The sequence below is a fragment of the Apus apus genome, chromosome 1, assembly GCF_020740795.1.
Source record: "Apus apus isolate bApuApu2 chromosome 1, bApuApu2.pri.cur, whole genome shotgun sequence".
NCBI classification, from domain to species: Eukaryota; Metazoa; Chordata; class Aves; order Apodiformes; family Apodidae; genus Apus; species Apus apus.
The window spans coordinates 134,976,945-134,993,744 of NC_067282.1; the positions used below are offsets into that span (position 1 = coordinate 134,976,945).

Sequence of the window (16,800 nt, forward strand, 5' to 3'; positions counted from 1 at the left end):
TTAAAAATCCATTCTGTAAAACTGTTGTTGCCAATATTGAACACAAAACAGACAAAAACATTTTTAATAGCTTAGGTGTCTTATTTGCAACACGAAGATCTAGATCTTAGAGAGATGCATATGTACTTTAAAAAGAAAAAGATTAGTGTTCCTCTAATACATTGTAGGAACACAGTATTTGTGCTGCAGTATTAATGTCAGTATAAAATAGTTTGCAAATAATACAGCAGTGCAGTGTCAGTTGAACTCAAATAATTGAACTGTTCTGCTAAGATAAACCCATATGTTCCTGAGATAAGTATTTATTTTGGTAACATGCTGTAGTGAAAGGTTTTTGAAACTATGTGGCTTTTTAACCTTCTGTTACTCCTTGAGTCTGATTCTCGTCAGTGATTGACTTGAGTGATTTTTTTCTGTACTGGTCTAATTCTGGAATGGGAGGAGAGTTGTGTCCCCTAACAGTTTTGTGCCTGTGGTCTAATCCTAAACTGCTCATGTACCCAAGCTCAACAGTGAGTTTGTAGGGATAATGAAATGTAGGAACAGGTCCTTAAGCATTTGTTAGTACATCCAAATGAGAGGGGGGAGGAATTTGTAATTCAAAGCAAATATAGTGATTTTCTTTTGTAACTGCACTTGGCTGTATCTTCTAAATTTGATTATTTTGATTACATGGGAGGAACTGCACTTTTTTTGTCTTTTAATGCAACTGTGCCCTTCTGGTTTGGGGCTTTTGGGCTGGTTTTCTTTTTTAAAATTATTATTTTAAATTGTTATTTTATCAGTGAGTAAACTAACCACTGAAAAAGATTATTTAATTTGCATATCTTCTTCTCTTTTTGCAATTCAAAACATGATCCTTTGGAGCATGCTACTGGATAACATTCACCCAAAAACTGAGTTTGCAGGTCACCTATGCAGTGGGCCTGCTGTCTAAGGGCATATGTGGATTGCTCAAGCAAAAAAAGGTGTCCCTTGCATGCCAGATACTTCTTTGCTCTGTGCAGGTCACTGAAGACAGGGGTTTGGAAGTGCTTTGTGTTGCAGCTATATGTGTTCATTAGCCACTAACTTCTAAAGTGGGTGATTCAGCAGCTGAGGTTCCTGTTCCAGTCCAGGGCTGGGGCTGGTGCTTGTGGTAGGAGTTACCAAGGGGCCATGAGCTCCCCAATCCTTGCTTGGGATAAGCAGTGCTTCTCAATGTAAAGTGTAGTGAATTAGACAGTAGGAAATACACCTGATGTATTTGTTTTTATTTGGAAAAGAAATCTCAGCAGAAAAATAGTAAATCTGGTATAAATGCATAGAATCAAATCAAAACAATCCTGAGTCAAACCGAAACTTGCTTCTTCACTTTCCCCCATCACTGCACATTTCAGTGCTCCTTCCACATTGTAGGTGTTTCAGGGCGCCACCAGAAAAGCCCAGTAGACTTAGAGGAGAGATTGGGAGTTATCTTTGACTTTTATGGACCTTTTTTATTAAAATGCTTAGAGCTGTAAATGTAGAAATAAGAAATTCATTTATCTTGACACAAGTGCTGCCATAAACTATTCAGCACTCATAAAATAACCTTTTAAATTATTGTTTCTGCTGGTATCAATAAATTCATACAAAGTGCTTAAAGGTCAGGCATTGCCAGAAAAATGTCTTTTCAGCTTGTTAATTAAAGGTTTATAAGAATGTGCACTAGCTTGCTCTTTGGACAAATTGGAAAAAAGGAAGGAGGAAAAAAAAAAGGCCCACATGGATGAAAATGACAGTGTAGAATTAGTGAATGACGAGTCTTTGATCCACTAGGCTCACTGTGGCAAGCTGGGACAGTTTGTGAGTGAACATGTGTGGCACTGTTAACAAGAGGAAAAAGAAGTTTATTTCCCTTTTTGGGAAGTAGGTATCTTGATTGCTCAACTCTTACTGCCCATGGGCTTGAGCTAAGGACCCAGTTAGAACTGAAGTATTAAAGTGAGTGTGTGCAGTATTCTTCCTGTCATAGCCTGAGCCGTAGGGAGTTTGTCCAGTTCTTATTGCCTGGCCAAGAACATCAGATAAGGACATTTACTTCTTTATTTGCCAGGCAAGTGATTTTATCTACTTGTTTATTTATCACTTAAACTGGAACAAAACAGTGCTCTGAAATGCACTGAAAAATGTACCCAGAGCCAAACTGTCCAACTGTCCATTCTAGCACCTGCACCTCCTTCATTACAGAGATTGCAGCTGTGATTCTCTCTGTTTTAAGCTTCACTTCTTTTGCCCATCATCATGGAGACATCCTGGTCTGATCATTAAAATCTGACCTAAAAATTAGGTGACTCACATTTGTCTCTACACCAATAGATGAAGTTAATCAATCATATGACTGAGATACTGGAAGTACGAAGTCTGGCTTGCACTTCCAGCTGTACAATAGCCTAGCCCTGCCAACATTATTTTATCTCTAAATCTTGATATTTTTTTTCATCACTAAAGCAGAGACAATAACACTGACCTAGGTGAAGTTCCCTGAGATAATAGATGAAATGTGTTACAGGAAAAGTGCAGAGGTTTCTGTCATTGGATTCTGCTGATACAACAGCTTGAACTATTTATTGTCCAAGCTGGGAAACAATAACAAACCCATGTAAATAATGAAAAGTAAAATGGATTGTTAGATATCTCTCTGCCTGAACATATTATAGTGCTATTATTAATGTGAGATCAAAGTTTTGAATTTTCCCTTGGCCATATAATTTTTTTACTGAGATTGTTTCCATGCATATTAAGTAACAGATCCTTACTATAAAACCATTTGTAAACAGGAGGCTGCCTCTTTGTCACTGAAAATTTCATGACCTAAGAATGCCATAATTTGATTTTTTTTTTCTCTTGGGATCACTCTAGAACTCCTACTTCAGGAAAATAAATCTGAGGAAATTTTGAGAGTGCAGGTGAGAGAACTTAGAATAGTTCGTTTCTCTGATACCCACAGACAATAAATACATCCAGGCTTTGTGTTCAAGTGAAGCTAAGAGAACAGTGCAAAGCAGTTTTATGGCATTTTTCCTTTTGATTGATATTTCTAGTACACAAAAAGAGATGTGTTGCTCAGACATGGAGTTTTTGTTTATCTTACCTAATTTCTGAGTAACTTGATTCTTATCTTTATAGTCAATTCCCAATTTCACTCCAGTGTCTGCACTTTGTATTTTAATCTGCTGTGTTCTGTTGGCCAGTTTGAAAATCCTTGCAAATTCATTTGTTTCAGTAGGAATAGGAGTATCAGAATGTGTGCTTTCCAGGTCAGAGGTAGCATATATAAAAATGACAAGAGGTGCAGCCACGGTGTAAGCGTGACCTTCCAGAAGGAAGTGCTTCTCATTTTAACTTTCTGAAGAGGGTGTACGTGCAGCCCAGGAGAAGTTGTGGTGCACCTAGTGTTTCCAGGGAATGTTATGTTATAGTGGGCTGTAGTAGATTTATAGGTAGCTTTCAGTTTTAATAATTCAGTGTTTACTTTTAGTAAGACAGTGAACTTCTCTTGTGACCCCTGGCTACCATGAAATGCATCATCTTATCAATGCACATCTTGAAGTTTCACTGTGGTGCATTTCACCTTTCTTCATATTTCTTCTGAGAACAATCTGGTGCCTAGACAGCCTTCAGCCTTGGCAGCACACTTCTGTTGTCTTTGTATACCAAAAAAATCTTCACAACAATGAGATGTATCCTTTGCACTCAGAATTACCCAATGCTCTTAAGGAGACAATAGCTTTAGTTAACAGCACTTTGTAGAGAAGGTTAACTAAATGGAAAAGTCTCTGGCACGTTAGGCAGAAAAGTGCAAAAGCTTCAAATGTACTGATGTATTATACCCTTCTATCATAAGCTGGGAACAGACAAACAAAGAGCTGGAAGGAGAACCACTGTGTCGGGCAGGTTCTATGTGGGGAAGCTGTGCAAGTGTTTTAAGCTGTGTTCCATTGTTTTTCTTCCAACAGACTTTGGGAACTATCACTGCAGTGCCCATTAAGGTTCCTCAGGTCAGCTCCTTGCAGAGGTTGGCAGGACAAGGACCAGCAGTGCTACCTCAGGTACAAAACACAGTTCCAAAGGGGGGTTTGTGTCATTTTATATGTACTCTACTATGTTCCTGTCTGGCGCCCAGGTCTGGTTAGATCAGCACACTCATTTTGCTGAATAAAGACTCACCTTCAGTGTGTTAAACTGCAGAGCTGTGATTTCCTTCAATTTGTGGGAAAAAAAAAGAAAAAGTTTTCTTCTGGGAGCATACTGTTAGCACAATGAAAAGCTCTAAAAAATCTTGTAGATTCGTCGTGGAAGAACAAAGTACATATGGTGAAATGTAAATTTATGCTTTATATGATGAATCAAAAATCCCAGAAGTGAAAATCTGCAGTTCTGTAATTGAAAAAGTGGTGGAAGTATTAACCTTTCTGTTCAAGGTTTAGCCTTGCACATTCTTTTGCTAACTTACTTACCGTATCCCTCTCTATCCCAGTATAAAGTTTTGGTCCAACTATCTCAGCTGCCAGACTGAGGTGAGACTGGCTGGGTAGGGTTGAAAAGAGAGTTACACTCACAGATTTAAAAAATACTTTAAAACTTTGTTTGTTTGCTGTTTGTTTTTTTTCTTAATATCCATCATTGTTTCCCTGAACATACACTTTATTCCCCATTTCAAACCTCTTTCTCAAAATTCTTGAATGTCATTTTTAAACAAGTGTTTTGCTGCAGTTCTGTGGTTTGCTTTTTGGATTAATGATTATTAAGTATAAATATATTTCTGTTTGTGTGGCCCTTAGAGGTCTGTTTCTCATACGTGAACACTTTTCTAGCATTGAGGTTAATGCTGGAGATCTTCCTATTGTTTCTTTATTTTTTTTCCTAATATTTTCTTAGTGGAAGAATGTAATAGAAGATCTGTGAGCTAAATCTGCCTGGAGGAAAGAGTATTTCTAAGATAAAGTTCTTAAATTCTCCCTTGCGATTATGTTTTGTGGAAGGCAAAGTTGTGAACATAAAGGAAGGTTATAGTTTCCTTATCCAGTTCAAGATTTTGCTTTTCGGTTGTTTTTACAGCATAATGACACACTGATTTCTGCCATTTTGGGGTGTCAAAGACAAGCAGATTGCTCCTGAAAATAGATGAGGTTCAAGAGCAGCTGAAAGACCTGTAACAGGGGCTTAAATTACCATTAAGGATACGTTTCAGCCATGATGATGGCATTGCAAGTGTTCTATGGTTTCGTTAAGTAGAAAAAATTTTGTTCAGTGTTAGATTAAATTTTGAATAATTGGAAAAAGTGGAGGAGTTGATTTTCTCAACTTTTTGAAAAGAACACATATCCTTTCTATCTTTCTGTTTAACTCATGGCAATGTTTTTGTTTGTATTTCACTTTGTTTCACTCCTTTCCTAGCACAGCCTTCAATTTGAGACCTGTTTCTGCAATCATACTTAATACTAATGAAACACCAACCATTCCTCAGCAGCCCTAAGCCATAGTTCACTAAATTTCCTATTTCATATTGATAGCATGGGAAGTAACCACATAGCAATCTCATTTCTATCAAAACAAAAAATTAAGCAGGCAACTCTCTCTAAGACCACATTATCAGAGGTATATCTTATATTCTGAGTTTTTCTCTGACTTTTTCACAGGTCAGTACCCACTTCTTCAGCAACAGCCTGCCCCATTTACAGGATGTGTCCTCCTTTGCAGTGCGTTGTGGTCTCTATGTTCCTCTTCCACTCAAAGCTTACAGTGAATTTTAAAATTTCTATATGGTTTCCTAGTGGGAAGTTCCCTCTACCCATCAAAGCTTTCTGCTTGATATCTTAAGAGAGATCAAGTTTTCATCTACAAGTAGAAAGTTATGCTTCTAACAGAATACTGAAATGCCTTCAAAATATGTTTAATATAGCCATAAATCAGTGATGTAAAGCTGCTATTCTAGAGACACAGCTGGATAGAGGTGGTCTGGGAGGCCACTATAAGTGAGCTGCAGCACTGAATCACTGTGAAAGCTCTCCTTCATAAGACCTGTGAGTGCACAGTCGTCTCTGGCAAATTTGGAGGGTCAATCTGTGATCTGAGAGAACTGGAAACTTCATATAGAAGTATAAAAATGCCAGGAAGAAAGGTCATGTAATAGCACAAATGTATCAGGGTAAAGAACATCTCTTACCTCTTCTCCCTCATAGGTCTGAGAAAACAAGTGCCAAATTAAAAACTATTTTGGAAATTAAGGGGCGTATAGTATCTTCCAGTAGGAGCTGGAAACTGCAGAATTAAATCCTATCACAGTCCATGTCCTCTCAGCTGTTATGCATCAGATTTGGTTACAGAGCAGGCTGGCTACTAACGTCCTTTTGTCCCACTGTGTGACTGGCATGGTACCTTGCTCTGAGTTAATGGCACAATCTGGGACTGACTTCCTGAGAGGCAGCTTTGCCACCGTCTCCCAAGCATGCTAACAAGCAGGGTTTCAGCCAACTGAGTTTGTCATCTGCTAAAAGCTTTCCTTTGGGTGCCCATGTAGCAGCAAAGTAAAGGGACAGCTTTTTCAAAACTACCAAGAAGTCCACAGTATTTTGCTCAAAGAATTAAAGCAGGATAATGCCCATAGTCATGCATGTTAGCTATAGCTGATTCCTGTTCTGCAAGGCATTGTACCTTCCTTGTCCTGCATCTCTGTGAAGTCTAGCTGAAACAGTGAACTGTGCAGAGCCCTGATAGCAATGAACCCATTGCAGCAAAGGCTTCAGTCAGCCCACCTGCATGCCTGCCTGTTTCCTTGAGCAGCTAAGTCCTGGCACTGCCAGTGCAGTGGTGGGCACAGTGGCAATCACCTAAGCTGGCTTCATCTTGTCTGTACGTGCTGCTGCCTCTCTTCTTGCCTATGGAGGGGTGGAAGGCCTGGATGGATCCCTTTTGGGATCCCTGCCGTGTTAGGAACCCACTCGTCTCTGAGTCACCCTGTGGAAGTGGCTTCTTTCTTAGCCAGACAGATTGCACTTCTCTTTCAGGTGCTTGTAGGTAAGTGGGATTAATCTAGGTTGCTGTCTGCATTCTTGACAATACACCAATTGCTACCTGGTATTTCTCCTTTGGCCAGTCTCATAATGTTTTGGGGATGTCATATTCCCTTTGGATTTAGATGTGAGCATGAGAAGCATACACGTTGCCAGGCTGGCTGGAAAGACACAGGGGACTCCTCCATTTAAGGGCCACTTGTCACATCTAAAGGAGTTTTATATTTTTGATTCTTTTGTTCTCCTCATCTACACAAGCCTCTTTTGATTTACCCCTATGCAGTCAAGCAGGAAAATACCACACAAGTAAACTGAGGCACTTAACAATACTTATGTAAAATAAAACATACAGCTTTCTCATTTTCCACATTTGTACAGATACTTGTAATTTCTTTTGTTCGTTTGAATGGTTTTATGATATGACCCCCTGGGAGCTCTTCCATATGGGGAATGAAGTTTCAAAATCTGCACATTCACAAATGGCAGCAAAATCCCATCACTTAGTGCAGAACTGCTATTAAATGGTGAGCAAACAAACATTAATTACAAGTTCATTGCACAATACAAACAATATTTCTTTAGGCATTCATTATTTGCCAAAACAAGCCTGTTTGGCAGACCTTTTTTTTTTTCTTTCCTTTTCTGTTTTTCTTCTTTTCTTTTCAGAATATGAAGTTATTGATGCTTTTTATCAAATAAATAATATTTCTTCTATGAGCTGTGATGTTTGGGAAGCTAATTCCAGGCAGCCTTTTGCTTCTTACTGTGGCCTTTCAGGTTTCCAGCTCGGTGAGATGTTTTGAAACTGCAGATTCTGCACTGCACTCTGAGAAGAAAATCCTGGAGATTGTCTACTCAAAGACGAGTGATGGACTCTTCTTGAGCTGTCCCTCTGCGTTATGGCACTCAGCAACTATAAGGAGTTGACCTTATGTCACCTTATGTCAGGTTAGGGCTCCAATTTTCAGCTGCAGTGCAGAAAGTCAGTCTGTTTTGAACTAGCATACATAAAAATTTAAGTCACACTGTAGCCACCTGAAGGCATGTGGGAAATCTTATCTTCTGTTCTTGAATGGACGATTTAAAATGAAACAGTGAAGATATTAAAATAAACCTCCCATTTTGTTGTCAGTAATTTGGGCCCAATCCAATTCTCATTCAAATGAATGGAGAGACTGTGATGATTTGAAAAACAGTTAAATCAGATTACAATGCTATTTCCCTGACCTATTTTTCCAGTCCTGGTTGAAGGCAGGGTTTGGGATGGCTTTGCTCATGACACTGATGATGAGAGTAGAGCAGACACCTGCGGTGGAGCTATCACCCAGGTTAGTGGTGAAAAGAAACAGGTATGCACAACTGCTTTAGATAAAACGTGTGTTTTTCAATTGTCTCTAGCCAATTCTGCTGTCAAGTGCTGCTTATTTTTGTATCTTCTGTTGTGATTTTAATATGCATAATTCAGTAGGTTCTGAATTTGGTTGCTGGTTTGCGGGTGGCTTTGGGAGAGGGGCTGTTTTGTTACCATGTATTTGTTCATCACTGTGGTCTCTAGATGTTCCCAAAATCTGAACACACATTCTCGTTTTTAAAATTTCTTGTCATAGTTCTCATTAGTACAGTTCCACTGGTAGCTGCTGCTTTTCCTCGCATGTGGACCAAAACCAACCACTACTGGCTTCCTGTGGTGCCTTTGGAAGATCTGCTGAAAGGAAACAGCTCCTATAGACAGAACCCAAGTAGTATGGTGGCACTGTGTACTGTAGAAGAAATGTGTTAACAGGTTGCCCTGTGGCAAATCCTCTCCCTGTTTACATCAAAAGTCTAAAAAAAAAAAATCATTATTTTTAAGAGTAATGTGTTAAGACTATGCATAGCTATTAGAAAGGGGAAAAGTATTACTAAATGCATGTCAGCCTTTTGTGAAACAAGAAAAGAAGCTAGCTGACATACCTGTTTGTATTAAGAAGTTGCACAGAATGGAGAGACAAAAGCACTTGATTGTTTGTTTGAGAAAGGAATAATTGAATTGGGTAAGGTCGTTATTACAATATCAGAGGAGAAAAGGGCTATAATCCCCTAAGGGATGTCATGCACCTTTCTGGTATATAACCCTCAGTGCTTCCAGGGGATGTGTTGGAATCCCAGTGAAGAAGAGGGATAATCTAATTCGAGGAAACTTAATCAGCGTGGTACATAACCAAGCTAAGGGTTTTGCAACAGTATTTAATATTCATTGACTGTATGCATGCAGAAAACAGGAACAAAATTGCATTTTCATATTCAAGGTTTTTAGAGGCCTGTCTGAAAATGCAGCCCTTAATAAGTATAGTTGTTAATCTGTTTTATTCTATATATGCTTTTATCCTGTGCTTGTCACTGTATTTGAAGCACCTTCCGGTAATGTGTTAAGCACAAAAATTAACATCTGTTATGAGCTATTTCTTCTCTAATCCTTTTTGTTTGGGAAGTTGTGCATGCAGCTGAGAGTTCTGGTTAAGGTTCCTTGTTATCAGTTTGCTTATTTTGAATCGGCTTGCTACTGTTAATTGCATGCCTCTATATATTTCTGTCAGAGGTGTATAACATAGGAAATACTTACTGTAGAAAGTTACAAGGTTTGTGCCCTTAATTCATAGAAGAAGGTTCTGACATCTATCTGCCTACACTGAGCATCTGCCTTGCTGCAAAGACTCCCTGTACCAGAGACATGTGGCTACCTTGGCCTATCATACTGAGTCTTTACAGGGAGAGCTCTGAAAATTGGGATGAAAACATGGTACTTTACTGAAAAGTCAATGGGAATCTCAGTTACACATTAGGTTTGATAGGTAGCCTGTATTGCTGAGAGAGGTGTGGGCTTGTTGGATCATCTGGAGTGCTCCATGGTATGTATTTTACACTGCTGTAGTGCAGCCAAGACAGATGAAGATATGGCTAAGATGGCAAGGTAAGAACTGCTCCTTGTGGATGGTGGTATGCCAGAGGTTGACAGTGATGACAGTCTTCTGCAGTATGGACAAAGATGAATGTGTGTGTTGTATCAAGAGGGACCACACCTAGGTGCAACTTTTCTGAAATACCTCCCTGTGTTACCTGTGCCTTTCTGAGTTTCAGTGTCAGTTGTCTGTCCTTAATGAGATGACTGATCCAGGGTGGTGGGGAAGGAGAAGCAGAACTGGCTGTTAATAATGCTTAAGACCTTTAGACCTCATCAGTGCTGTGAACATTTTGAAAAAGGACCTGGAAAGACTGGTTTCCATGATAGTCTCCAAGTAGGAGTCTAAAGTATCCGTATAGCTGGCAGGACAGATTGAAGCAGTTTTAACACCTGACATGGTACCTTTTCTCCAGGTGAAATCTCTCATGTCTCTCCACATTGAATACTGCTTTTCAAAATATTAGCAAGACGAGAATGAATGTCCCCTCTTTTCACTGATACGATTTGAATCCATGCTTCAAATCCATAACTGGCTTGGATCTGGATTGTGCTGTCACTCTGAGCCTCTGTGCCAGTTGCACAAGCTTGTGGTAGAGCTCTGGCCAAATGACAGGTGGATAGGAAGGTTTTCTTTGTCTGTAGTACTTCAGCAGAGGCTTGGAGGAATTCACAGCACTGCTTCCTGTCTTCAAAACCTCCGTTTTCATCCCCTGTTCTTTAAACTTTTGGTGTGCTTCCATCTTGCTCAGGCTGCCAGCAGACATAAACTGTTTCTGTCATTATTTGTATTATTATTTTGTACTTCAAGTGTTTTTATTTTAGCTATTGAATTGGTTGAGACTGGCCAGATCCTCAGAATGTGCCATTATTGTTGTCTGGAAGCAGGAAAAACTCTTAAACTGATGGACAGTACGAAGCAGTAACATGTCTTTAAAGTGACACCAGAGTTTGAGTCCAGTGAATGCCCAGCTGTGTGGATTAGTCCAGGGCTCACCTGTGAAAGTACACAGATAGGAGGAGAGCAGGCATGTTCACTAAAGGCTTCATGGAGACACTATATTTAAATTGAAGTTAATCATAGGTGAGTATCTGAGAGAGAAGCAAGCTGACTTGTAATGTTTAAAAGAGTAGAGATGGAAGTAAGTTATTGACTGGTGTGTATAATCACGGTCTAGCTTTTATATTTCTATTGTATTCCTAAACAATAAGGATTACATTATTTCCTCAGAGGCACATAGATAACTGCATATTCAAGGACAGAATCATGGTGCAGAAAGAAAAAAAGCAGAAATCCTTGTCAGCTTCAACCCCTACTTTTTATTTTTTGGAATAATACTGATTTTAATTTGCTGGTTTAGTGGTAGATTCCCCCTTTGCAAATGGAAAAGAGCCACTTGGGTGAATCATCAACTCAATGCCAAACTAGAAAATACAGGCAGTATAGCTGAGGAGAAAATGCACATTTCATTAGCAAAAGTCAGTCAAGTTCCTGTGAAAGTACAGTTTTGTTTTCAAAACACTGATAACATTTTTAATAAAGAACTCCCACCTGACTGCCTTATGCCAACATCCACAAAAAGCAGAGCTGGCAGATTCCCACACAAATACCCCTCTCAGCAAAACTTCCATTTCTGTAGTATCAAGCAAAGTGGAAGGAGAAGGAAAACTAAATGAAACAGCTTTGTCTTCTTAAAAATTGCATAGGGGTTATATTACCTGTGTATCACCTTTACAATAAAGTTGGCTGCTCATAATGAACAAACTGAAATACCCAAAGCACAGTAAGTGTACAAGTCCAGGGGAAAATGTCTGATACTGTGCACATCATTTGAATATGTGTGCAAATACCACGGTGTGATTCTAGAGTGGCATGGTGTGTAAAATGAGAGACTATGGTTTGTTTTGTGGTGCTAGCTGCAGTTCTGGCCTTCCTGAAGTCTATTCAAATTTGCTGTTGGTTTCAGTTTGATTAGGATTTCTTCCCTGATCCCCACTGCCCGGAGCAGCAAGGACTGGAAACATGGGCTGGATAACTTGTTTGGGTTTTGCCCTCCATTTCCTATCATTCTCCTTTGGGTCCCTGGACTAATGTTCCAGGTAGATGTTAAGGAGAGGCTTATATTGTATGTGGACACATGGGACTGGGTCGTCTTGCCTGGAGTTGACTCATGATACACCCTGAAGAGTAGCTTCCCCTTTCTGTAGCCCTTTCAAAAGGAAGGAAGAAGACATTATGGATCTATAGTCATGTGTGGTTTTAGATTTTCTCTGTGTGGCAAGAAAAAAAAAACTGTGTCTGTTTTGACTGTCATCTCAGGCCAAGCTGAAGACTGTAGGAGCTTATCAGGAGAGGAACAAATAAGCAAGCAAGCTGGAAACACTTGTATTCAGGTCAGGTGGGAAACCTGGGGTTTAGGGTGTGTTGTTGCTGTAAAGTTGTGCAGAACCTTTTGCATAATTTTTATTGATTAAAAAAAAAAGAAGAGGGAGAGAGTCAGTTCTCAGCTGGCATAAATAGACACAGCTTTACTGAAGTCAGTGTGCATCTGTTCATACTGGTGAAGGGTATAATTACCCCATATTGCACTCATTTTATCAGCCATTGCAAATGTTTTCTGTGTGATCCTCTAAAGCTTTTCAAGAATGAAAGCTCTGTCTGCTGCTCCCAGCACTTTGCCTCTATGACATATGAATTGTGCCAAATCCATTCTGAGGTTTTGTTTTTAAGCTCTGAGTACAAGGGTGAAGTGAAAATAAAGTGTGAATAATGGTCTTCCTCTCAAAGGCAACGTGATATTGCGTTGAGCTGAAAAATTTACTCTCATACAGATCAGCCCTGGCAGTATGAAGGGCTGATTGATGCTGAGCACGATCCAGCTGATATCTGATATTGGGGAGGGGGAGGGCTCTTCAGTGTTGCTGACAAAGCTATAACAAGATCCAGGGACTGGATGCTGAAGTTGGGCAAATTCAACCTGGCAATAAAATGCTGGTCATGAGCATAATAAAATGTTATAACAGCTTATTTGGGATTGTGATGAGTCCATCATTAAGAAGTCTTTAGTATTTTCTTTTAAAATCAGTCTTCAGTGTCTGGGAGAAATTCTATGACCAGTTCGTGAGCTGGAGGACCATGATGATCCCTTTTGGTTTTGTAATTGAAGTGCACTTGTTAACTTCCCTTCTTCACTAGGCTGTAAAGAGAACACATTTACCAGAATTGGCCTTAACAATTCTCATAGCACCTGCAGATCTGCACAGTGATAACTGTTCTAATTAAATCCTGTCCTTTAGGACTACATAGGATTGCCCACAGAGATGGGAGGAATCATGTGCTTTCCTTCCGCTCTCCTTTACCCCATACTTGTTTGGGTTGGATCTTGAGGGCTTATTTTGTAAGAGTTTTCCTTTTTTGCCTTCTTTTTCTTCACTACAGCATGGGAGCAGCTCACCTGATGGGATGTAGCTCAGGAAATAGATTGCCTGTGATCACAGTTGCCTTTGTCAATGGTGACACACATCAAGTTCTCCCACCTCAGCAGTTGATTCACCTGTGCAGTATGCAACAATTTGTGCTCTTGAGAGCTGGAATGATGTTTTGGTGTAATGGAAGCCTTTGGGCTTGATGTAGGGCCATCTGGATGAAGCTTAATGATATGGGATATAGAAAATGTCATACTAGTCACAGGAGCAGATTCCCTCCTGATCTGAAACTCTTTAAAATATATGAAATAAGAGGTTGCTGAATAAAAGAGAACTCTACAAATCTCACAGGATTGGGCTCCCTGTTATTTCCCTGCCTGAAAAGCAGACAGCCCCCACATAGTGAATTCTCAGGTCTAGGAATATCTTCTTGAACAGTGTGTTCACCTGCAGGCTGTGTGAGTACCAGAGGTGTCTGAGTATTGATGCCTAAAATAAAATGTTTCTGTTATTGTGGGTATTGAGGAAACTCAAGAATAACATGGGCCTGTGAAATCATTATATTCAAGAAGCAGTTCTCTCTTCTCCTGCGTTTAGAACCCTGGTAGTATCACATTCTGTTTTGACAGCTGTCAGAAGTTAAATGAAATATATTTGGGGAGAGGAGAGCTGAGCTACAGGAGAATTGTTATTTGCAGCGCTCGCCAACAGTTGTGGTTTTCGCTTGGTAACATACATGCTGTCTGTTACTCTGTCTCTTTTCTTCTCCTTCTCTAAACTTTTGCGCCCCTTATTTCTGTGGCTCCCGTAGCAGGGACCTGTGCCATCCAACCTATGCTGCTTTTAGTAGGAAACATCCTAGTGATACCTTACGTGTGAAATGCAGCCCCTGCTCTGCCCTGCCCTAGTTTTTCTTCAGTTCTTTTTCAGTGACTATCAGCTTCCAAACTTTTGCTGGTGCCACTGCCCTGCTTTCATCTCCCAGATTTAAGCTACAGTTTTGCTGCGAGGAAAAGGAATTTACGCTACCTCTTACCTTCCTTACCTTCTTTTTTTCTTTTCTTTTTTGCTTTCCAGCTGATGGCATTTATTCTCACCGCTTTCTGTGGCAGTTCGGTTCTAATGCGAAACTCTGCTAAAGATCTTTAACTTACCTGTCTATTAGGTGCTTATGCTCAGTGTTTATATTCAAGGGGGGGAGGTTCAGAGGTGTTCGAGCACGAGAGGCTTCTGTGCTTGGTGTTTTGGATTCCTGCTTGAGGGCTGTAGAAATAAGCATTATTTTAACTTGTTTTAGCTTTAACTCGGGAGCGCCTGGAACTTCTTCTGCAGTCAACTCTTTTGATTATGCTGTAATTGCAAATAACCATGCTCTGACAGCGTTAGCTGGACTTGCCCGGGACTCTGAGGACCGCTATGCCTCCTTTGTATCACACGGTGGCAGAAAACGCCCGGCATATCTCCTTGGTAAAATCCTAACAGCTATTTCTGTATGCAGCACTTTATAGTGAAAACGTCACTTTGGAAAATTAAGTCAGTTTAATTTTCTGTGCAGGAAGAGCTGCTTTTCTAGCCAAGTAATATGCATTCATCCACAGCTTGCAGAATGTGTATTAAGGGTGTGTGTAGGATTCATCGAGGTATTACATCTGACAGTCAATGTATGTATGTTAACAGTGTAAAGAAGATAATTATATAGCTGGAATAAATATAGGCATTTAGTTTTAATTAGGCTTTTGATTAAATATAAAAGTGCAATTAAGAGTGACAGATACAGTAGATCCTGGTAGACTACGTGACAATTTTTGGCTCCTGATTTTTTTTCAGTCTTAGTTTCTTTTAAAGATCTCAGTGACTGTTCTATTGAATCTTTGATCTGAAGTATTCCTTATTCTCTCTCTCTCTTTCTCTGTATATATAGTCCTGTCTGTTTTGTGGTTTCGGTATCTTTGTTGGTAACAGGTTTACATGACTTCACAAGAAAATTATTTTGTTTTTAGGAACGATGGTAAAATTTAGATGTTAGCCAAACAGCTAAGAATTACATTTGTATTTTTAAGCCATGATAATACACTTTAACTGTATTTTGCCAACATTTTCAGACTTTCTTTTCTGAATAATGAAGCTATTCTTGTGAATGTGTCTCTGAGAGCATGAGCAATTAAAGGGTCACGTGAGAGACATATAAGAGATAACATAGGAGGGAAAAGATATTATTATAAAAATATAAAAGTAGATATTACAAGATCTCCTTGTATAACTGACTTTGATACATGCATTAATAAGTTGCTTTAAGTGTCATGTCTCCTATTGCACTTGAATGTTGTTTTTGTTACAAGCCTTAGTTTTGCAGAATGCCTGGGCCTAGATGGGTTTAAGCCAATCCTCGTGTGCACTAATTTTGGGAATAAGACCATTAAATAATTATAGATATGAAGCTAATTATAGATATGAAGGTAATTATAGACTCTCTCTTAAACGTCTTGGCTAGGGTATTTGTCTGGTATCTTAACTTAATAAATGAAAAAATCATTACATAAATGCTTGGATAGAGGAAAAAGAGCAAAAAACCCACTTCTGTTACTGCCAGTATATCTCAAATATGGTTAGTCATAGTTTAGTGCAGTTTTGCATAATTTCACAGTGGGTCTGCAAGGTCTTCCAGTGTTACCCTGAAGTTGTGAGCCAAACACAGTGGTTTCCTGGCTTTATCACAAGTCTGCTGCAGGACCTCCACCAAACCCTTCTCTTTGTTCTTCTTTGTCTCTCTTTCCTCTTTCACTTTTCATTTACCTTGAATACTGACAGTGCAGACACTCCTGAGCGGGACTGTGCCTCTAGTACATGGTTGCACTGCTCATAGGTGTTAGGATCCTGTTGGGGATTGAGGACTGAGTTACCAAAACACAAAGAGCTCACAAAATAAGTGTTCCTGCACTTAATATTCGCTGAGGGGACAAATGGGTACAGCTCCTCCTTGACACGATAAGACAATGATGGCCAGCCTTGAGAGACAGTTTTCTGCACATCAGTAAATGCCCCTGTTTTCATTAAATTGCTTACTTAGGCTCGAGATTGTAGTAGGCACCGTTGGAAGGGCTCCTGTAGCCTACAGTGCAGGGACACAAGCAGCTGTTCCCCATGTCTGTCTGTTACAACTTGTCATTTCGTTTCACAGTATGGAAGGTGTGAGAAGTGACAGGACGAAATAAGCACAGAGGGAACCGACTGTTTTATGTGGCCGTGTTAACGAATAAGCTGGGAGTGAAGTTAACTTCATGTGAAACTGTTTAAATTATTTATTTTCAATCCTGGGACTGTACTTAAAGTGTTGTTAAGGCAGAACCATGTTGACAGGGTGACGCTAATTACCCCACTGGAAACACATCACATTAGCTG

At 39.6% G+C, this 16,800-nt stretch overlaps 1 protein-coding gene across 1 annotated transcript in view; it reads left to right on the top strand.

Annotated features, from left to right (window-relative positions):
* Positions 1–16,800, top strand: part of PHF21B (PHD finger protein 21B) — a 161,478-nt gene that overhangs the window by 117,279 nt on the left and 27,399 nt on the right. Inside the window, exon 5 of the mRNA XM_051608007.1 lies at positions 3,981–4,073. Within this exon, the coding sequence (XP_051463967.1) occupies positions 3,981–4,073 (93 nt within the window). The remainder of the gene's footprint in view (positions 1–3,980; positions 4,074–16,800) is intronic.